The following is a 24,695-nucleotide window of genomic DNA, read 5'->3' as shown; positions in this document are numbered from 1 at the left end:
TTTTTCAGATGTTTTGGGCATGAAATGTTTAGCAGCAAAGTTTGTTCTGAAATCGTTGAATTTCGACCAAAACATACATCACATAGATACTACTCAGGAATTGCTGACTGAAGTCAATGAGCCAGGACTTCTAAAGAGAAGATTATAAACAGTTGGCAAAATATGGCTAAACAGATATGATGTAGAAACCAAGGCCCAGTCGTCCCAATGGAAACTGCATGAAGAGCCAAGGCCAAAATAATCCAACAAGTTCAATCATATGTGAAGGTTCTTCACAATGTTTTCTTCAGTTATAATGGGGTAGTGCATTGTGAGTTCATGCCTTGTGGTCATATGGTCAATAAAGAACACTATCTGGAACTTATGCACTGTTTGCATGTAGCAATCTGAAGGAAATGATTGCAATTGTGGCAAAACCACTTGTTGAAATTGCATCACGCTAGTACTCCCACTCACGCCTCACATGCTCGTGATTTTTATTTTATTTTATTTTATTATTTATTATTATTATTATTATTATTATTTTGTGGTGGTGGTGGTGGTGGTGGTGGGGGGGGGGGGGGGGGTGGCAAAATATAAAACCATTAAGTTACCTCAGCAATTGTATTCATCATACAAGGTCTCCTATGCTTCTTTCTGTTACTGAGGCAGCAGAGAACCATAAAATAATGTCGTTTTGCCACCACTAATGAGATGCTGATTTGCTGAAGGAGCTGAACACCAGAATGAAAAGTGAGTTCCAGCAGCGGCCTGCAAGATGGGAAAAAGTGCTGGCACAAGGGTATTATATCTGTTGGGGATTACCTTGAAGGAGAGAAAGTTGATGCTAGTGTATAAATTAAGATCCTTTAAGGGAAAAAACTCATTACTTTTTGATCACACCTCGTACATATTACATATATACTGTCTTATAGTGGACACAAACCTGACAAAGTGCAACAGCTGGAACTTGGTTATTCATTACTCTACATTACAATTCAATTATTATATTAAACAATTATCAACATAAATATTTTTCTTTATATTAAATATATGAATTGGCTGCAACAGAAAATGGACATCTGCACAATTCAATTATTTTATTAAATGCTTATGTATATAAAAAATATTACAATAAATCATGTACATCTATTGCAGGTTGAACTTACTGGAATATGAATGGCAATGTTTAATAAATTGCTGCCCACTGGAAACGTGTAGTGGAAAAGATATACAATAAGTAGCAATAGGGAGACACATTACAACCCCCTTGTTCCTGTAAGTACAATTTAATGTTACAAACTCATGTTCTTTAACTTAAGTTATTTCTCTAAGAGACTATTTTTACCATCAGCAAAAGATGCAACATAACCTACAGTGCCCTTGGTTGGCTGTTGTGAAAAGGCATCTGCGCCTCTTCACCAAAACCAGTCACGTAATTAAATGATTCTCGGCCTGAAGCTGATTGTGTGAACCACCAAAATGTATAGTGGCAAGATAAGTGAATGATTCGAAAACTGTTTTATCTGTATTTTACACTACAGTTAAAAACTTGGTCTCCCTCTACAATTTTCACCTCCCTTTAACACCCCCCCCCCCCCCCCTCATCGTGCCCTACCGTTTCCCAATTTCCCTGTTACCATATTAAATATACCTCAATGCCTGAGAATTTGTCCTGCCAAATCCCAAATTATTTCTTTTCAAGTGTGCCGAAAAGTTTTTTCTCCCCAATCCCATGCAGTGTCCTTTCAGTGGTAACTCGACTTATCCATCTAATGTTCAGCATTCCTCTGTAACAACACATTTCTGAAGTTTCAATTCTCTTCTTGCCTGTATTGGCTACCTTTAATATGAATCTACATATACATCTACATCTACATCCATACTCCGCAAGCCACCTGACGGTGTGTGGCGTAGGGTACCCTGAGTACCTCTATCGGTTCTCCCTTCTATTGCAGTCTCGTATTGTTCGTGGAAAGAAGGAGTGTCGGTATGATTCTGTGTGGGCTCTAATCTCCCTGATTTTATGCTCATGGTCTCTTCGCGAGATATACGTAGGAGGGAGCAATGTACTGCATGACTCCTCGGTGAAGGTATGTTCTCGAAACTTCAACAAAAGCCCATACCAAGCTATAGAGCGTCTCTCCTGCAGTCTTCCACTGGAGTTTATCTATCAGCTCTGTAATGCTTTCGCGATTACTAAATAATCCTGTAACGAAGCGCGCTGCTCTCCGTTGGATCTGCTCTATCTCTTCTATCAACCCTATCTGGTACGGATCCCACACTGCTGAGCAGTATTCAAGCAGTGGGCGAACAAGCGTACTGTAACCTACTTCCTTTGTTTTCGGGTTGCATTTCCTTAGGATTCTTCTAATGAATCTCAGTCTGGCATCTGCTTTACCGACGATCAACTTTATATTACCATTCCATTTTAAATCACTCCTAATGCCTACTCCCAGATAATTCATGGAATTAACTGCTTCCAGTTGCTGACCTGCTATTTTGTAGCTAAATGATAAGGGATCTATCTTTCTATGTATTTGCAGCACATTACACTTGTCTACATTGAGATGCAATTGCCATTCCCTGCACTGTGCGTCAATTCACTGCATATCCTCCTGCATTTCAGTACAATTTTCCATTGTTACAACCTCTCGATACACCACAGCATTATACGCAAAAAGCCTCAGTGAACTTCCGATGTCATCCACCAGGTCATTTATGTATATTGTGAACAGCAACAGTCCTATGACACTCCCCCGTGGCACACCTGAAATCACTCTTACTTCAGAGGACTTCTCTCCATTGAGAATGACATGCTGCGTTCTGTTACCTAGGAACTCCTCAATCCAATCACAGAATTGGTCTAATAGTCCATATGCTCTCACTTTGTTCATTAAACGACTGTGGGGAACTGTATTGAACACCTTGCAGAAACCAAGAAACACGGCATCTACCTGTGAACCCGTGTCTATGACCCTCTGAGTCTCGTGGATGAATAGCGCGAGCTGGGTTTCACACGATCGTCTTTTTCTAAACCCATGCTGATTCCTACAGAGTAGATTTCTAGTCTCCAGAAAAGTCATTATACTCTAACATAATATGTGTTCCAAAATTCTACAACTGATCGATGTTAGAGATATAGGTCTATTGTTCTGCACATCTGTTTGATGTCCCTTCTTGAAAACGGGGATGACCTGTGCCCTTTTCCAATCCTTTGGAACGCTACGCTCTTCTAGAGACCTACAGTACACCGCTGCAGGAAGGGGGGCAAGTTCCTTCGCGTACTCTGTGTAAAATCGAACTGGTATCCCATCAGGTCCAGCAGCCTTTCCTCTTTTGAGCGATTTTAATTGTTTCTCTATCCCTCTGTCATCTATTTCGACATCTACCATTTTGTCATCTGTGCGACAATCTAGAGAAGGAACTACAGTGCAGTCTTCCTCTGTGAAACAGCTTTGGAAGAAGACATTTAGTATTTCGGCCTTTAGTCTGTCATCATCTGTTTCAGTACCATTTTGGTCACAGAGTGTCTGGACATTTTGTTTTGATCCACCTACCGCTTTGACATAAGACCAGAATTTCTTAGGATTTTCTGCCAAGTCAGTACATAGAACTTTATTTTCGAATTCATTTAACACCTCTCGCATAGCCCTCCTCACACTACATATCGCTTCGCGTAATTTTTGTTTGTCTGCAAGGCTTTGGCTATGTTTATGTTTGCTGTGAAGTTCCCTTTGCTTCCGCAGCAGTTTTCTAACTCGGTTGTTGTACCACGGTGGCTCTTTTCCATCTCTTACGATCTTGCTCGGCACATACTTATCTAATGCTTATTGTACGATGGTTTTGAACTTTGTCCACTGATCCTCAACACTATCTGTCCTTGAGACAAAACTGTGTGTTGAGCCGTCAGGTACTCTGTAATCTGCTTATTGTCACTTTTGCTAAACAGAAAAATCTTCCTACCTTTTTTAGTATTTCTATTTACGGCTGAAATCATCGATGCTGTAACCGCTTTATGATCGCTGATTCCTGGTTCTGCATTAACTGTTTCAAATAGTTAGAGTCTGTCACAAGAAGGTCTAATATGGTATCGCCATGAGTCGGTTCTCTGTTTAGCTGCTCAAGGTACTTTTCAGATAAGTACCTTTAGACAAGACATCCTAACACTTAAATTTACATTTTGTTAAAAAACTTCTATGTCTCATAAATTTTTTCCTTGCTACTGCGTACCTACATTTTATATAATTTTTCTTCAGTCATTGATTAGTTATTTTGCTGCTCAAGTAGCAAAACTCATCTACTACTTTTAGTGTATCATTTCTTGATCCAATTCCATCACCAGCGCCCGATTTAATTCGATTACAAACCATTACCATTGTTTTATTTTTGTTTACGTTCCATAAACTGTACAACCTTGAAGATCGTATATTCACATATTAATTTATTTGTAATTCATAAATGCACTTATTATTTTAATTTTATTGTTGTTTGCACTCACCTCACTAAGTGGGATGAGTCCAATTACTCATTTATATCGTACGGCAAAAACAGAATCAATGTAGTGAGTCTGATCACTATTTTGAATTTAAAAACAAAATATTGACGTATTTACAACATATTACATTTCCTAACACAAACAAGTTTTCATAAATACATTAAAGTCTACATTACTATTATAAAGACAGCTAACAGACAAATTTCAGTTTCAGTAATTCTGTGAAACTACTAACTTGAAAGATATTTACTCAATATCATGATCATCTATCCCTTCAAATAAGTATTCACCTCACATTCTATATTCTGGCACAACATTTTTAATATTATGGGCTCTCTCTTTACCAATAAAAAAATGGAGTCTTCTTTTCATAGGAAATTTCACTACGGTGAAATTGTTTTTATTGAATTCTTGGCCATTTTTATTCTTCTCCTTGTCCATTCCTTCATTTTCATTTGATCAGTGCTGTTCTACATCACTGTTAGATGTAGATCCTATTCCACGCTTCCTCATTAGTTATGTGATTTACCCATCTAATCTTCAGCCTTCTTCTGTAACACCACATTTCAAAAGCTTCTATTCTCTTCTTATCCTACCTATTTATCGTCCATGTTTCACTTCCATACATGGCTACAGAAACGACTTCCAGATACTTAAATCTATACTCGATGTTAACAAATTTCTCTTCCTCAGAAATGCTTTCCTTGCCATTGCCAGTCTACATTTTATATCCTCTCTACTTCGACCATCATCAGTTATTTTGCTCCCCAAATAGCAAAACTCATTTACTACTTTAGGTTTCTTATTTCCTAATGTAATTCCCTCAGCACCACCCGACTTAATTAGACTACATTCCATTATCCTCGTTTTGCTTTTGTTGATGTTCATCTTTTATCCTCCTTTCAAGACACTACCCATTCCGTTCAACTGCTCTTCCAGGCCCTTTGCTGTCTCTGGCAGAATTACAATGTCATCGACAAACCTCAAAGTTTTTATTTCTTCTCCATGGATTTTAATATCTACTCCGAATTTTTCTTTTGTTTCTTTCACTGTTTGCTCAATATACAGATTGAATAACATTGGGGAGAGGCTACAACCCTGTCTCATTCCCTTCCCAACTACTACTTCACTTTCATGCCCCTCGACTCTTCTAGCTGCCATCTGGTTTCTGTACAAATTGTAAATAGACTTTCACTCCCAGTATTTTACCCCTGCCACCTACAGAATTTGAAAGAGAGTATTTCAGTCAATATTGTCAAAGGCTTTCTCTAAGTCTACAAATGCTAGAAATGTAGGCTTGCCTTTCCTTCATCTTTCTTCTAAGATAAGCTGTAGGGTCGGTATTGCCCCACGTGTTCCAATATTTCTACGGAATCCAAACTGATCTTCCCCGAGGTCGGCTTCCACCAGTTTTTCCGTTTGTCTGCAAATAATTCGCGTTAGTACTTTGCAGCTGTGGCTTATTAAACTGATAGTTCGGTAATTTTCGCATCTTTCAACACCTGCTTTCTTTGGGATTGCAATAATTATATTCTTCTTGAAGTCTGAGGGTATTTCCCCTGTCTCATACATCTTGCTCACCAGATGGTAGAGTTTTGATAGGACTGGTTCTCTCAAGGCCGTCAGTAGTTGTAATGGAATGTTGTCTACTCCCGGGGCTTTGTTTCGACTCAGGTCTTTCAGTGCTCTGTCAAACTCTTCACGCAGTATCGTATCTCCCATTTCATCTTCATCTACATCCTCTTGCATTTCCATAATATTGTCCTCAAGTACATCGCCCCTGTATAGACCCTCTATATACTCCTTCCACGTTTCTGCTTTCCCTTCTTTGCTTAGAACTGGGTTTCCATCTGAGCTCTTGATATACATACAAGTGGTTCTCTTTTCTCCAAAGGTCTCTTTAATTTTCCTGTAGGCAGTATCTATCTTAACCCTAGTGAGATAAGCCTCTACATCCTTACACTTGTCCTCTAGCCATCCGTCTTTCCCCTTTTGCACTTCCTGATGATCTCATTTTTGAGACGTTTGTATTCGTTTTTGCCTGCTTCATTTACTGCATTTTTATATTTTCTCCTTTCATCAATTGAATTCAATATTTCTTCTGTTACCCAAGGATTTCTACTAGCCCTTGTCTTTTTACCTACATGATCCTCTGTTGCCTTCACTACTTCATTCCTCAAAGCTACCCACTCCTCTTTCCGCCATTCTTGTCAATTGTTCCCTTATGCTCTCCCTGAAACTCTCTACAACCTCTGGTCCTTTCAGTTTATCCAGGTCCCATCTCCTTAAATTCCCACCTTTTTGCAGTTTCTTCAGTTTTAATTTACAGTTCATAGCCAATAGATTGTGGTCAGAGTCCACATCTGCCCCTGGAAATGTCTTACAATTTAAAACCAGGTTCCTAAATCTCTGTCTTACCATTATATAATCTATCTGAAACCTGTCAGTCTCTCCAGGCTTCTTCCATGTATACAGTCTTCTTTTATGATTCTTGAACCAAGTGTTAGCTATGATTAAGTTGTTCTCTGTGCAAAATTCTAGCAGGCGGATTCCTCTTTCGTTTCTTACCCCCAATCCATATTCACCTATTATGTTTCCTTCTCTCCCTTTTCCTACTGAGGAATTCCAGTCACCCATGACTATTAAATTTTCGTCTCCCTTCACTATCTGAATAATTTCTTTTATTTCATCATACATTTCTTCATTCTTCGTCATCTGCAGAGCTAGTTGGCATATAAACTTTTACTACTGTCGTAGGTGCGGGCTTCGTATCTATCTTGGCCACAATAATGCATTCACTATGTTGTTTGTAGTAGCTTACCCGAACTATTTTTTGATGTATTATTAAACCTACTCCTGCATTACCCCTATTTGATTTTGTATTTATAACCCTGTATTCACCTGACCAAAAGTCTTATTCCTCCTGCCACCGAACTTCACTAATTCCCATTATATCTAACTTTAACCTATCCATTTCCCTTTTTAAATTTTCTAATCTACCTGCCCGATTAAGGGATCTAACATTCCACGCTCCGAGCCGCAAAATGCCAGTTTTATTTCTCCTGATAACGACATCCTCTTGAGTTGTCCCCACCCGAAGATCCGAATGGGGGACTATTTTACCTCCGGAATATTTTTCCAAGAGGACGCCATTATCATTTAACCATACAGTAAAGCTGCATGAGCTTGGGAAAAATTATGGCTGTAGTTTCCCCTTGCTTTCAGCCCTTGGCAGTACCACAATAGCAAGGCCTTTTTGGTTAGTGTTACAGGGCCAGGTCAGTCAATCATCCAGACTGTTGCCCCTGCAACTACTGAAAAGGCTGCTGCCCCTCTTCAGGAACCACACATTTGTCTGGCCTCTCAACAGATACCCCTCCGTTGTGGTTGCACCTACGGTACGGCTATCTGTATCGCTGAGGCATGCAAGCCTCCCCACCAACGGCAAGGTCCATGGTTCATGGGGGTACATAAATATATGTACTCCAAGTGGACCTGTTAAGCCTAAACATTTCTATGAACTAATGTGTCATATCTGGAAATGATGAAGAAACGTAAGGAACCTCAACACCTGTCTGATATCCCTGAATTTGGCATTATGCAGGAACAAAGCATTGAGTGTAGATTTCCTCCCCACTATCAACAACTACACTAAGCGTTGCATTGGTTGACAAATGATACAAGTCCCTTCAGCATCAAAGATTTAAGTGTGTTTTTCAGTTATTTCAGCTCTGAATTCCCTTCTCTGTGGCTTTCTATAAACATCTATTATGTTTATTTTTTTTTAGTATTCTGTTAGGAAAATACAGACTATAGTATGCTGAGTATGTGTAAAGTTACCATTCTTGGAATCCTTGTGTCAAATGGCATCCAAAACAAGTGAGAATCAACAGAACATCCCACAGAAACTAGGAGAAACTACAGGGTCCTACAGTTTTCCAATTTCGTTAAGCACTTGGGCTTAGCAAAACTACCAAAAAAAATATGGACAACAGGAATGATGTATTTATTGATTGAGACAATAACACTAATGTATTCACATTTCACTACTACAGATTTTTAAAAAAATTAGTGAACCCACCACACCAGTATGAACACCACTGCAGTTATTTACTCACCAGCTACGGATCCAAGAAGCAAGTCTCTCACTGCACTGTGCTGTACAGGGTGAACTTTTGTTCCCTTAAGGCCATGGAATGTGTAAAAATACACAAAATTTGAGGCACACAGGCTCTCCAAGACAGGAACCATGCCACGATACAACGTACAGCTAAACAAAGCACCATACTCAAATAAGATGACTAATAACAACACAACATAAAAGTAATAGGAAGGGGTGTATTCTTAATTATCAGCTAGTAATAGGAATTACTAATAATAAAAAAAGAGGTCTGAAATATATGTAAACACAATGATCAAGCACCAGTTTTTCTTCAATCTACAGCTACTGATCAGCCATTACCAAGCAAATGTACTCTCTCTTCACTTGCTGCTCATACAGTACCATTTTCCACATTAAAAAGAAAATCATACCCCAGTTCACAATAGGATCAATTGAAATTTTAAACAATTCTCCACATAGCTCACTTGATGTTGAATGAATTATGAACCATACTGAAAAAACTATGGGCAAGTGGTTGCCTACTGAATCTCTGGGAAAGATGTAACCATATTTAATCTCCACAATATCTTACAGAAATGAATACAGGAGAAGCTCTAAGTTTTGAAAACATAATGGCCTTGATTTAAACTTCACAGAATGAGCATACTTCATTTGATAGAGGTTAACATCCTGTAAATTACATTTTTGCCTTTGCAAGACAGTACTGTTATGACACGGAGAAGAATTTTTTCTGTTGAGACAGGAAGAAGTAAATTATCCAGTGAATCACTGTGTCAATACTGCACAAAAATTCATTCTGAACCATAGAAATAAACAGTATGAGCAGTTTTAAATTCTGAACATATAACTACAGCTAAGTATGTAGAGGAGGTAACACTATCTTTAAAAAATAAAAATCAAATGGGTGTATCAAGAAATCAAACTGGAGTAATTAAAAATGATTCTAATATGATATTGGGACATCGATACACAATAATTAAATCAGTTACTCAAAAAACAATGCTTCCCAAATGCTCTGAAGTATTCCGTGCTAAATCCATTAATCAAGAAAGGTTCAAAGGAAGATGCAGAAAGTTTCTGGACAGCAAGTCTTTGGCCCAGTGACCACACACTACTTCTCCATGTATCACAAAGATGCAGCATCATGGGGTTGTGCTGCCAATTGGTTCAAATCATATTTCACAGGAAAAAAAACCTGCTCTGAGACTGGAAAATTATTTCACAGAGAATCTCACCATGTTCTATTTTAGGCCAAATCCTGTTTTTATTTTATACACTGCGTCCCAGGAGTAATGGTCAATATGAAGGGATTTGACAAGAATTATCATTCGAGGTATAAAAGCGTAGTATACATTGGGTTTAAAATGCATATCTTAACACACTGCTGTCCAGCGACACCATAGTGGTGTTGCACGCGAAATAGCGGTCAACAGCCGGAGACACAACAGTGGTGACATGTGCATGGTATCGCTCAGTGGCCCGTGACACCAGAGTGGTGCTGTGAGCATAGTATCGCGCATTGAGAAAAGGTCTGGGCTTGCTATCCTTATGGGAATTCTAAAAGAAGGCAAGGATCGATTATTGTTGGTCAATGAATCCGTTGATAGACACACCGATATTTCGCAAAAACTATGTCCCGCAACCGATTCAGGCAAATATCATCATTTTTACATTTTTCCGACAACAGCAATTAGCCAGATAATGCCTACTGGCTTTTCAAAGTGCAATTCATAATTTATTATTTTTCCAAAAGTTTAAATAAACAAATATTTGAAACAAACAAATTTTGTATACATTTACATGTCGAGAACTTATGAGAACTAAGGATGAGATTAGAAACACTTAATTTACAATCTTCCGATAATGTCAAGAACGCCGGCAACAAGCTAAGTAATCCGAATTAGCACTGCCGTCACCAGGCGAATCAATTTCTATGAGACGTGTGGGTGGCGAAGTGTCACGATCTACTAGCACTTGCTCAGTAGAAGAGATGTATTTCACAGCTGTGAATATGAACGAGTATTTACAGCTTTTAAGATAAGCACTTCAGTGCTCATATTTACTGATTTTTTTTTTTTTTCCCGGTCCATACTACCATCTTACAAAATATGAAAAGCAAAGAGATTGCAGTAGAAGAGATTTGTATCACACTACTGAAGGTGAACAGATACTCATAGCTCTTAAGGTATATATTTTACAGCATCCTTTTTGCTTTGAACGATTATGTCTGTCATATCCTCCAACACTGACAATTCATCCTGGGACATGCTCTATAAATAATTTACTCCTGAATATTGCTTTCCACTCTGCTTCATTTGCAGACGACATCTTCCTAATTGGAAAGAGAAACCAAAGAACAAATTATCCTGAGTCACCAGCACCCTAAACAGCTTAGAATTTTGGCTTCATAAAAATTGAACATGATGAACACCCAACTAACCCAGTTTAAATTGTCATAAACAAACAACTTCCAAACTACCCATAAAAATCAGGAACTTAAGGAAGCACATTCTATCAAATCACTGGTGACACAAGCAAAAAAAAAAAAAAAATTATCAGTATGGTCTTATATACAGGGTGTCCCACTTATCTTCAACACCCTAAATAACTGTTTGTCCAGATGCAAATTACAAAATGTTTCAAGTAAATGTTTTTTAGCCATCAGGGGAACATCGATCAGCACAATTGCCTTTGTTTTTTACGAAGATATGAACAGCAGTATGACTTTTAAATGGCGCCCAGAATTTTTAATTCAGCATTTCATTTCCTCTCCTAAATACCTATTCAAAAATGTATCATGTTCTGCCATACACTGAAAAACAACGTTATTATTTACATAACACTAGATTGACGTTGACGCTCCCAATGGTTAGTGCAGGTTCTTGGGGTAATGGAACACACCCACGTGCTGACATTGACAGAGGACAAATGTAAACATAAGTAGAATGCAGACCTGTCATTCTGTCAACCATCGTCAGTTGAAGAGTTGTGCGAGTAGAATGTACACCAGCGAAGGGAAGGTAGAAATGCTACTCATCTATGGGGAATGTAAGTTAGCAGAACAGTAATTGCAATACTGTTTTCTTATGTACGGGTACATTTAGTACAGTAGTTTAGTCCTTTTAAATACTGTTGTGTAGGGAAGGGCTTGCTAGGCAGAAATGCTAACCATTATATAATAAAAAAGAGACTTAAATGTATTGGGGAAACATTTAATTATAAGCTCTATAAGGTCACCAATGGTACAAGGACGACCCATCACATCCAATGCTGGGGTGATTGCCAATATTGGAGAGCCCTGGCAGTAGTGACAATATGTAAGGGAAAAATGAATTGAAGTTTGTGTTGGGGAGGGCACTCGGCTTAGTTAGTGCAGCAGTGTTGACCATTGTGCTGTGGTAGAGTAATGATTAGCATTTCTGCCTAGCAAGCTAGAAGACCCGGGTTCGAGTCCCAGCTGCAGCACAAATTTTAATTCATTTCGTCTCCTTCGATCATTATTGTAGTTATATAGGTGGTGAAGATAAATCGGATACCCTGTATATAGACAACCTATGTACTATTTTCTGTTTTGCTCACACGGATTGAAGTCTATGCCCACACTTCACACCAGACAGCCACAGAAATTTATTTAAAATTCAATGTGAAAAATTTATAGTATGCTGAAAAGAAAATTATGTACCATCCTTCTGCAAATATCCTATTACTTGCTTACAGGATTTTTAGGTAATGTTAAAACTATCTTTGGAGAGATGTCACATCAGGTCGCAGTTCTAGTTCCCCAGGTACTGGTGACAAGCCTATTTAAACTTTTTCCTCTACTTGTTCAGCTCTTCCTCATGTATTCTATCCTAAAGGAGACCACTTCTGGCAGTGTCCTTCATAACTACATCAATCCATCTTCTCCTTGGTTGTTCAATATGTCTTTTCCCCATTAACAGTCACTAAGGACTTCTTAGTTATCTTTATTTCTTCCACCCACTTCACATGATCCAACATCTTAATCTAGATTGGTGGAGTTTTTCCAGTACACCAAGTTTTACACCTGCATTCATTGTGTTCTTTTCATTCCTTATCGTTTATTGTTTGTCTCAGCATATACAAACTATGACAAAGTTCAGTGAATAGGCCTGTAACACCAACACCGATGGAACTATGAACTACAGTTACCTTATTGTCCTTCGAAATAGTCACCTCCCATAACTATGCATCGCTGAGCTCTGCGATACATGTCCTGGAAACTTTGCACAGAGTCTTCCTTTGGGGTGGTGTTCAAAAGTTACATCACATTTCGTTGGAGGTCACGAGTATCATAAAATCTCTTTCCTTTCAATGTTAGTTTGAGTTGAGGGAATAGGAAGAAGTCTGGAGGATTGCTATGCTGGTGAGTATGGTGGATGTTCAAGTTGCACCACCCCCTTTTTTGCCAGGCACTGTTAGACGATATTGGTTATGAGTGAGTGAGAATTGTCGTGAACAAAAAAACCAGGAACCTTTTTGTGCATACTGGGGTCATAACCCTGTGTAGATGTTGCATGAAATGGGTCAAAATTTCAACGTATGTGCAGCATTCAACATTGTTCTCTCAGGTAGAAATTCCTTATGGATAACGCCTTGACTATCGATGATGGTGAGGAGCATCGTTTTGATGTGTGATTTTTCGGCTCTGATCTTTTTCAGACGGGGTGATGTCGGAGAACGCCATTCCGTGCTTTACCATTTTGTTTCAGGGTCGTACCGGAGACATCAGGTTTCATCCTTAGTGACGATACAGCTCAGGAAATAGGGTGTCACATCCACCACTCTGACAAAATCTTGTGAAGCCTCTAGATGGGACAGCTTCTGATCATCAGTCCTGTGATGTGGCACAAGACTATGACTCATTTTCCTCTTCCCTAATTACTGGGTAAGGATTTGTCACACAGATTCCCCACTGATCTGCAGTTTATTCAATACTATGTTGCACAGGTAATCATCGATTGTCATTCACGATTAATGTCCTCACTTTCTCAACACTTTCTTCACTGATGGCAGTCCCGGTCATCTGCTGTGGGGATTGTCAGAAACACTTTCCCAACCTCCTTGAAAACGGGTGAACCACTCATACAAACACCTCATGGATAGTGCTTGACCCCCCCCCCCCCCCTCCCCCATAAACACATACCAGCATTGCATATGTTTCTTTCGGTGTTTTGCCAAGCTTAAAATAAACCTTTAAATTGACCTTTGCTCATTCATTGCCGTGTTCACAGTTCAGAACCAATGAAGTAAACAAGCACTTGGTCCAACAGGTCTAACATGGAACACACAAGATGCTCAACTGAACTATGGTAGGGGCAGGTTGTCAACACTGGTTGCTATGCACGTGCAGTGTTGAGAGTCACCACTATTGCCTAATCGACTGTTCTGACTTCATTCACCAAACTTTATTGTCAGAGGTTGCATTTAATGAACTTCATTTCAATAGCTTGGTTTTGCTGTGTGTGTGTGTGTGTGTGTGTGTGTGTGTGTGTGTGTGTGTGTGTGTGTGTCAAAGGAGTTACCTTATTTGACTGTAAAACTGGGCAGCTTTATTTGTGTAGTTTAGAACTTTACTTCAAGTTAAGTTTTTACAATCTGTCACAATGCCCAAATATGGGATATGTTGCACATTCTCCAAGGGTATTCCATTCAACTGCAACTCAGGTTGTCCTTGTCTACTTACCTTCATAGCTACTCTTCAATTCACTGACAGAGCAAAGTCCTCAAAAGTGATTGTTCAATATACTCAGTTTTTCTCGGACTTCGTTTTATATCCCCAGGTCATAACATTTTCAGTGGAAACAACTGCTTTCGATTCAGATCCATGGAACTCCTTATTCCTTTTCATTATATCATTCAATCTCCACTTCCTACTCTACAACTGACCTCTTCTGCAGAGCATCTTCACTTTCTCAGTCAGTGGCTTAAGTACATTTCTCCTATAAATACATTCCAAGATTTGGATCTTGGTACAATGTTGCAGGCTTTTTTGATGTCTAGGAAGAACAGCATGATGCTTCTTTTTTTCAGATACTTTTTGAGTAGTGTTCAAAAAATATTCATATGTGTGAATTCCCAAGGGGCCAAATAGCTGAGGTCATTAGTCCCTAGAGTTGTGCACCACTTTAACTTATGCTAAGGACAACACACATACTCATACCCAAGGGTGGACCAGATCTACGGCAGGAGCGGTTGCGCAATTTGTGACATGGCACCTCTAACTACGCGGCCTCTCCGCATGGCAAATAGTGTTGCTGTCACAAAGATCGTTTCTATTGTACTCCTGTTTTTCCTAAACTCTTGCTGTTCTTCTGCCAGGAGAATTTCAATTATCCTTCAAAGTATGTTTTCTAGATCTTCTCCAAAAACTTTTAATCCCTGTGAAAGCAATGTTACACCTCTGTAATATTGAGGTAGTTTCCTATTACATTTTCTGAACAATGGTATAGTCACACATTTGGTCCAATCATCAGATCTGATTCTCTCTCAGGGATCTTATTCTACCTCCAGGTTGTGTTTAACAGTATGGACAGCCAATGGATCAAGTATGTTCCTGCCACCTTGATTATAACTGCTTTTAATTCACCAACTCCTCTAGATTTTTTATGTTCATGCCTTTCAGAGCTTCCTCTGCTTCCAACCAATTTAGTTGTGGTTCTTCTTTGTCACTTCCATTCTTCTCATAATACTCAGTCTGCATCTCATTATCATTCAGGCTGCTTTCATGCCTCCATACAAGTGTTTGTTGAAATAAATCTCCATTATTGATTAAATATCTGCCGTGTCTCTGACTAGACCTCCCTCAATAACTTTTATGGTGTCTTAGCATTTCCTTTTATTCATTATTTCTTTATACAGAAGTTTCTTATTGCTACAACAGTCTTCTTTGGGAATCTGTAAATTACTACCAATATTCGTTTTCCTCCTCAGTTACTACTTGTTTTACAGTTAGTTTTTGCTGTCTGTATTCTTGGGTCAATTTTTGATGTCTTCATCATCCCTACACTCCTCTAACCCTTCCTCCCCCCCCCCCCCCTCCCTCCCCCCTTCCCTCTCTCACTTATATTTCTTACTTTGGTTTCTCACATGTATTTCATTCTTTACCCTTTTGTTCCACAATGGTGTTCCCTGTTCTCTCACTCTAATGCTTGTCTTCCCACAGATCTTTGTTGCTTCCCCACTAAAGACAACCTGAAACACTTTCTGTTCTTCATCACTTCTTGTTGTGCTGATACATCACCAGCTATGCTTACCCAGACAGACAGACAGACACACAAGCGCAGCAGATGTTACTGAATGTGCAATATTAAAGTTCGCAAAGTAACATAATGTGTATTAGAAGTCCCTCTGAGTTTTTTGACATATTCACATACTTTGTGATGATGCAGTAATACACAAACTGTTGAGAGATACTGTACTGACCAGAATCAAACTAGACTGGGAATGTGTCAAGAATTGGCGCAGACTGGCTGACTGGCCAAGGACATCAACAGAGAGCCACCGGAGAGTAAATAGGTGGACAACAACAAGAGAAAGACACATGACAGAGATGGTATGGAAGAATAATAGGTCCAGCAAGTCAACCAAGATTGAAACACAAGACATAGCAAATTCAGACCAAGACAACAAGGTGTAGCAAGATCAATAAAATACACAGGGAAATCACTACTAACTGCAGAGCTGCTGCACTGCTGGCTTTAAAGGGTCACAAGCACTGATAGGATGGCAAAGTGGGCATGGCCTTGTGGCAGCACTTGCTGTAGTGACACTGATGACCACAGATGAAGCAGCACCATCTAACGGCTGTCATCGAGTTCCATACCTTCCGGCAGGCCTTCAAACTTGCCGGCAACCAAATGTCTCACTGAATATGACTATGCTCTTACACCAATATGAGAGATAGTTTCTTTACTCTTGCCAGTGCAAAAACTAATCACAGTTGGAGCAGTTACTATTTGTTGCCTATTTTTCTGAATAATTTTTCCTAGTGGTTTGATTGGTTTTATCATAATGGAAATTAAAAGTATTGATACAGTGTAAGACCGATACATGTACTTAGCAGGAAGTAAAAGCCGAAGCAAATTTCCGTTAGACAGACACTGTGCAACACCTGATGAGTAGTTAAGAGAGTGAAAGACTTAAGATTCAAAATATAGATTTCTACTAACAACAGTTAGTAGCAGGACACTGAAATTTGAATCTCTGCTGTTGAGCCACAGTATTCTATAAACCCTTTCCTATGCCACTCATTTCTGGAGCCAGTCTTCATAATGAAGTTTCCTTTCTACATTTCTCACTTGAATTTCTTTTTTCTTAATTACCATTCAAGAATTAATTAATGAAGTTTGAAAGGCTGACGTTATAACACTTTTATTACTTTTATTACCATACATTGTTGAACATTATTCTGAAATATTCTGATGATTTGTTGTGGATGATGTAGCATTGCACACTAACAGTAACAAACAAGCCTATTTGTTACAAACAGGAAATTATTTTTACTTCTGTATTACAGGTACATAGTTTTACCAGCCAAACCAGTTTGTCACTGAAATACATGAACAGATACTAACAAAGAGATAGAGGGGCTGGCCAGTACTTACCTCAGCTCAGTACAGCCGATAGATAAAAAAAAAAAAAAAAAAAAAAAAAAAAAAAAAAAAAAAAAAAAAAACTGAAAATTTACGTTCCTAGCTTTTGGAATAAATGTTCCTTTATCAGGGAGGAGAGAGGGGAAAGAAAGGGAGAAGGGAAAGTGGATTTAGTTACTCACAACCCAGGTTATGAAGCAACAGGGAAAGGAATGGAAATTTTCGGGTTTTTTTTTTTTTTTTTTTTTTTTTTTTTTGTATCTATCGGCTGTACTGAGCTGAGGTAAGTACTGGCCAGCCCCTCTATCTCTTTGTTAGTATTTGTTTCACATCTTTATATGAGATTTTCCATTAATTATTTAAATATATGAACAGAACAGTCTAGTGTGAACAATATGCTATGCGAAGATGATACTTTCATTGTGTGAGAGAATGAGAAAATGGGGAAACAGAATGTGACAGGAATTATCAATATGGCCAAATACTGTTGAGCAATGGAACATTAAGAATGAAATTACAATATTATGAAAAGTGTAGACTGCTGCTCACGATATAGATGAGACATTGAGATGTAGACAGGCACAATGAATGGACTGCTATACAATGAATAGACTGCTATACATTTAAGCTTTCATCCACAATGCTGCTTCTGAAACAGGCAATGCACACGTTCACTGTCTCCAGCAGCAGTGTGGTCCGACTGCAGCTCCGTCCGACAGGAGCAGCTATCTGCCATGAGGGTGGGGGTCGAGATGACTATAGGGTGGGGAGAGGAGGGAGAGCAGGGGAAGGGTGGGGGTAGATGTAGTGCCGCTTCTGAAGGCATGCATGGATGCAGTGGGGACAGAATAGGGCTACAAGATTCAGCTGGGGGAGGGTATGGGACCATAAGGTACATGTTATGTATAATTATCACTTGCGCAATTCAGAAAAGCTGGTTGTGGTAGGATGTATCCAGATGGTGGAGGCTCTGGAGCGGTCACTGAAGTGAAGCACATGGTGTAGGGCAGAATGTTCACTAACTAGGTAGTCCACCTGTCTCTTGGCACCAGTTTGTTGCTGGTCATCCATAGGGCCAGTGTGTTGCAATGCCCATGTAGAAAGCCACACATTAGCTGTAACTTAGTTTGTACATCACAGGGCTGCTTTCACAGGTAGCCCTTCCTCTGATGTGATAGGAGAGACCTGTAGCCAGACTGGAGTAGGTGGTGCTGGGAAACTGTATTTGACGTGTCTTGCATCTAGGTCTACTACAGTGATATGGAGCAAGGAAATGGGAGCAAGGTCGGAACAGGGACAGCCAAGGGTTTTCCATAGGTTTGAAGAGCAGTGGAATACCACTGTGGGAGGGGTGGGAAGGATAACAGATACAATATTCCTCATTTTAGAGCACAAGGAGAGGCAGTTGACACACTGATAAAGAATGTGATTCCATTGCTCCAGTCTTGGGTGGCAGTGTGAAATTAGAAGAGTGCTCCTTTGTATCTGGATGGTGGGTATGTGACAGATTCTAGAAGACTGGACAGCCACAGCACAGGAGATCTGTTTCTGTACAAGGTTGGGAGGGTAATTTATGTCTGTGGAGGTCTCGGTGAGAGCCTTGGTATATTTGGAGAGGGACTGCTCATCTCTGCAGTTGCGATGACCACAGGTTGCTAGGCTTTATGGAAGGGACTTCTTTGTACTGAATGGGTGGCAGCTGTTTAAGTGGAGGTATTGTTGGTAGTTGGTCGGTTTGATATGGACAGAGGTACTCACACAGCCAACTTTGAGCTGGATTTCAATGTCGATAAAGGCAGCTTATTCGGTTGAGGAGGACAAGATGACTGGATGATATGGTGTCCCCACCCTCAGTCCAAATCACGAGGATCTCTTCAATGAATCTGAATACAGTGAGGAGTTTGGGATTCTGGGTGGTTAGTAAGGATTCCTCTAGCTGGTCCATAGGTAGGTCGGAATAGGATGGTGCCATGTGGATGCTCATTAGAATACCATGGATTTGTTTGCTAGGTGATGCCTTCTAAGAAGTAATTGTGGATGAGATACAGTTGGTCATAGTAACCAAGGAGGACGTTGTAGGTTTGGAATCAGCAGGGTGTTGGGAAAGACAGTGTGCAACAGCAGCAATGTCATGTACATGGGGGAGTTAGAGTAGAGGGAGGTGGTATCAACAGTGACGAGTAAGGCACCATGTGGTAAAGGAGCAGGAACTGTGGAGAGTCGCTGGAGGAAATGGTAGCTGTCTTTTACATATTCCAAGTTACTCCAGAATCTCAACAGATACTCCCTCATTCACTTCACCTGGTTCTCCTCAGCCCAACATGCCATCTTCCTCGATGTTAACCTCCACCTCAAGCATGACAACACCAGTACCTTTGTCCAGATCAAATCTACTAACCGCCAGCAATATCTCCACTTCAATAGCTGCCACCTATTCCATACAAAGCACTTTCATAAACCCTAGCCATATACAGTCAACACATCTGTAGTGATGAGCAGTCCCTCTCCAAATATATCAAGGGTTTCACTGAGGCTTTCACACACCAAAATTACCCTCCCAAACTTGAACGGAAACAGATCCCCCATGCCTCGTCACATAACCACTGTCTGGCCACAAAGGAGCACTCTTCTCATGACTCGGTACTACCCAGGACTGGAGTAATTAAAACACATTCTCAGGCAGGATTTCAACTACCTCTCATCAAGCCCTGAAATTAGGAATATTGTACCCACTATCATTCTCATTTTGGTATTCTGCCACCCACTGAACTTGCACAATATCCTTCTCCATCCCCACTCCACCCCTGCTCCCAAAACCCTTGCCTCATATTTCTGCAACAGACATAGGTGCAAAATCTGTACTATATATTCTCCTGTCACCACCTACTCCTGTCTAGTACAGGTATTTCCTGTATCGTCAAAGATAAGGCTACCTGTCAAAGCAGCCATGTGATCTACACACTTAGCTGCAATAAATAACCAAACACCATCTGGATCACAACTTTTCTTTACTACCGATTTCAGTCTGCAATGAATATCATCTTCAGGTCTAGGGTGGAACAAAAAGGCAAAAACAACAATGATTTTACAGAAGTGATACTACAAACACCTGTCTCATGGATAGTAAAAATGCCAACAAAATATTTTGAAATCATAGATACCTGGTGCTGCAAAGTGCAGTTTATCAACATTGTGTGAAACAACATAAAAAACAACGATGTGGTGCATAGAAAAATTTTATATCACATGACATGTGCATAAGTCATTGCTGATTACATTAAAACATTGTAAAAAAATTTCTTCACAGGAAATTAATAAAAAATTAATACATACTCAGACTTAACGGACATGTTAATGTAGTAAATTTCGCCTGGAATGGTGTGTTACACAACAGTAAATCAAAAACAAAAATTATAAAAATACTCACAGGACACTGCATTTTTGTTCCTGTTTATATATTTTTTTTAAAATAATTTAATAAACCAATGCAAAACTACCAAAATTTATCTGAGACTTCATTTTAATGGACAGAAATAGAAACAGCCTGAGAGTTCTCACTTTAACTTAAAAAAGGGGGAACAAAAAGGAGTCTAGTTATGAAATAAAACCTTAGATTGTGTTCAGTAATTCTGCATTGGCTTTTTAAATTTTTTTGAATATGTAAACCAAGAACTAGAAACTTTGATGCACAGTGTCCTCTCAGTAGGCTTACGACAATTTTTTTTTATTTATTTTTTTTAAATCTGCTATTGTGTAATGTATAACTCCTGCTGAAATAGTGTTATAAGCCCTCTGATATTCCTGATCCTGTTTTCAGATGATGCCACCATTTATCATCTAATTAAGTCATCTGATGATCAAAACAACTGCAAAATGATCTAGATAAGATACCTGTATGATGCAAAATGTGACAGCTTATTGTAAATCATAAGAAGTGTGAAGTCATCCACATGAGTTCTAAAAGAAATCCACAAAACTTTGGTTACATGCTAAATCACGCAAGTCTAAAGGTTGTAAATTTAACTAAGTACTTAGGGATTACAAATACAAATAACTTAAATTGGAAAGATCACTTACACAATGTTCTGGATAAAGCAAAACAACGGCTGCAATTTAATGGAACAGCACTTAGAAAGTGAAACAGGTCTACTGAAGTGACTGTTTCTGCCTTACTTGTCTGCCCTCTTCTGGAATATTGCTGTGTGGTCTGAGATCCTCATCAGATGGGACTGACAGAGGACACCGAAAAAGTTCAACGAAAGGCAGCTCCTTTTGCATTATTGCAAAATAGGGAGAAAGAATCATCATGATAAAATAAGAGAAGTCAGAGTGCATACAGAAATATTTAAGTGCTTGATTTCCTCTTGCACCATTCTAGAGTGGAATGGTAGAGAAACAGCTTAAATACGGTTTGATGAATCCTCTGCTAAGCACTTAACCATGAATTGCAAAGTAATCATGTAGATGTAGAAACGTACTACATTGACGTGTCTTAAGTTTGAATTTTTTTTTTATTTAATTGCGCAAGGATAAATAGTTTTATTCTATTTTAAGGTACTCATCTATGATTTACACACATCTCATGACTACACAAAAACTTTTCTTCCCATCACATTATGGTGTTTCATGTTCATTTCACACTATGTTCACAAACTGCAATTTGCACTGCCAAGTATGTGTGAGTTTGCAATATTTTTCGGTCTTTCTACTATCCATGAGACAACTGCTTGTAAGATCATATTTCTGTAAAATCATTATTGTTATTGCATTTCTGTTCCAACCTAGACCTGAAGATGATCTGCAGCACAGCCTGAAACCGGTTGTCGATAAATATGAAGTTGTGATCCAGACAGTGTTTGTCTACTTATTATAACAAAAGTGTCTTGGATCTTGAAACATGGCTTCAGTTGTGAAATTTTGCTGCAAATCTGCTTTCTACGTGAGCATCATGACTGACTAGATGTCTGTCAGCATGAATGGCCACTTGCAAACTGGCCAAGAGATAGCTGGACTACCCAGTTACTGAACACGCTGCCAAACACCATGCGTTTCATATCAGTGACTGCTTCACAGTCTGTACCATTTGGATACTTCCTACCACCAGCAGATTTTCTGAATTATGCATGTGGGAACTCTACACGCAGTATATTCTAGATTGTCTTAAATCCTCTGGCCTAAAACTTCACTGGTCCCTATCCTCCAGCCACCATTATGCTTCCCTGCTCCCACTTTAGCACTAAACGGGCTTATATTTCACCAATGCACCACTAGTCCCTTCTCTAGTGCCCTCCTTTTCCACTCCCCTTACTCCCACCCTCCCCAGTCCCCCAAACCTCTCTTCTGCACCTAGCAGTTCTACCCTGCTCCCAACAAGCTCCTGTACATTCCCACACGCAACACACGGCCTTCCCCCACCCCTACTCTGCTATCCCTCATCCTCCCTGCCTCATTCCACTTCATTACTCTGATTACTCCCATCACCCACAGCAGACTGTTGCTCCTGTCATGCACAGTTTCAGTCTGCAGCCTGACCACAATGGTCGTGTGAATACATGTGTGTTTTCTAATTCGGTAGAAAGTATTTTGGCTGAAAGTGTAAATGTACAGCAGTCTTTTAGTTGTTCCTGTCTGCGACTCAATGTCTCTTCTATATGCAACCCACAATTTTTGAAATATTGTTGAAGTGTGAATGCACTATCTATAGCCAATATCCCCTCACATTCATATTGATACCATTAGTTCTCAATAAAAACAGTATGTTTACATTGTAAGAAATTCTTTGACAATGCAGATAAGAAAGAATAACTAAGAAAGAAGAAGCAGAAATAAACTGATTTCAGTATATAAGAGTAGAAACATGACCAAAAAGTGTGTGGAAAGTAAGAGGAAACACACAAAAGATATAATAGTTCTCTGGTTGTAAATTATTTTGTCTGCCGCCTCAAATTTCACCATGTACTTTACATGTCTTGGTAGTTTTTTCCACCTTTTATTTCCAAATACATTATGAATAGTATGTGCTCACAGTGTACTATTGAAAAGTGCAGAACAGGTTTCATATCTCAAATATTCATGTCCCCATTAATATTGCCATTCATGCCTGTAGAGAATGGCATTAAAGAAACAAACTACCTTGAATCCCACTGAGGGAAGCATTACAGTCACAAATTTCTGTGGCTGAGTGAACCTAGCAACAAAAACTGACACAGGCCAGAACTGAATATTGGTATACTACAGCTGAAAATAGAAAGCAACTTTTAATTTCTATCTTGCACTGTTCTCCTGTGCCAATCTTGGCCAAGCCTCTTGGTTGACTTACCTCATTAATCCATTGTATCCCATCATATGATTTATCATATGCTTGCTCTTCTCACGCATATTTGTTTTCAGAAACTCTTTCTCAACAACTGAAATATTACTTTTATGTTTTATTGTTAGTTTGAAAGTCCATTGTTGAAACTAAGTGTAGCACTGTAGATTAGGATTGTCTATTTCCTGGTGGGAATCATTTCTAGTGCTACTGATTCTGCTGCTTCTCGTCATGGACAGGTGGTAAGTACGAGGGTAATCCCAAAAGTAAGGTCTCCTATTTCTTATAAGTACACAGACCAGTTTACTTCCATAATGGTTTACATCAATTTACATCTTGAACGTTTAGCTATTTTTTGACATAATCACCCAATTCTGCCGATGCATTTTTGTAGATGCTGTGGCAGTTTTTGTATGCCCATCTCATACCAGCTCGTCACCATGCTGTTCAGAAAGTTATGAACCTCTTCTTTCACCTTGTCATCAGAGCTGAATTGCTTTCCGGCCAAATGTTCTTTTAACCTACGGAACAGGTGATAGTCACAGGGTGCCAAGTCAGAACTATAGGCTGGGTGGGTGATTATGTTCCACTGAAACTGTGGAAGGAGAGCAACAGTTTGCCAAGCGATATGTGGGCGAGCTTTGTCATGGAAAATGTGTACGCCCTTGCTCAACATTCTTCTTCTCCGGTTCTGAATTGCCAGTTTTAGTTTTTTCAGAGTCTCACAGTACCTGTCAGGGTTATTTGTGGTCCCAGTGATTCAGCTCTGATGACGAGGTGAAAGAAGAGGTTCATATCTTTCTGAACAGCATGGCAGCGAGCTGGTATGACATGGCCATGCAATAACTGCCACAGCGTCTACAAAAATTCATCTACAGAATTCGTGATTATGTCAAAAAATAGCTAAATGTTCAAGCTGTAAATTTATGTAAACCATTGTAAAAATAAACAGGTCTATGCACTTCTAAAAAAATAGGAGACCTTACTTTCGGGATTACCCTTGTAATAATAAAATTATGATGTGCAGGTTCATAATTTTGCTCATATCATTACAGATTAGTAATTTGAATACTTAAATGTAATATATAATACAAATTGGAATTGCTTTGTTGTGGTAATAGCTTATATCTTTATGTATGAAATATCATAGAGTAGGGTGGGCAGTTGGTCTGA

The 24,695-nt window shown here is 39.2% G+C and overlaps 1 protein-coding gene across 1 annotated transcript in view; it reads right to left on the bottom strand.

The window, feature by feature from the left end:
* The window catches only part of LOC126353769 (peroxisomal membrane protein PMP34-like), a 67,203-nt gene that overhangs the window by 16,953 nt on the left and 25,555 nt on the right, over positions 1-24,695 (bottom strand). The window contains exon 4 of the mRNA XM_050002850.1: positions 8,596-8,747. Within this exon, the coding sequence (XP_049858807.1) occupies positions 8,596-8,747 (152 nt within the window). The remainder of the gene's footprint in view (positions 1-8,595; positions 8,748-24,695) is intronic.

This window comes from Schistocerca gregaria, chromosome 3, assembly GCF_023897955.1.
Source record: "Schistocerca gregaria isolate iqSchGreg1 chromosome 3, iqSchGreg1.2, whole genome shotgun sequence".
Lineage (NCBI taxonomy): Eukaryota > Metazoa > Arthropoda > Insecta > Orthoptera > Acrididae > Schistocerca > Schistocerca gregaria.
Note: the sequence above shows the minus strand (reverse complement) of the source record. Positions and strands in the feature narration are given on the sequence as shown.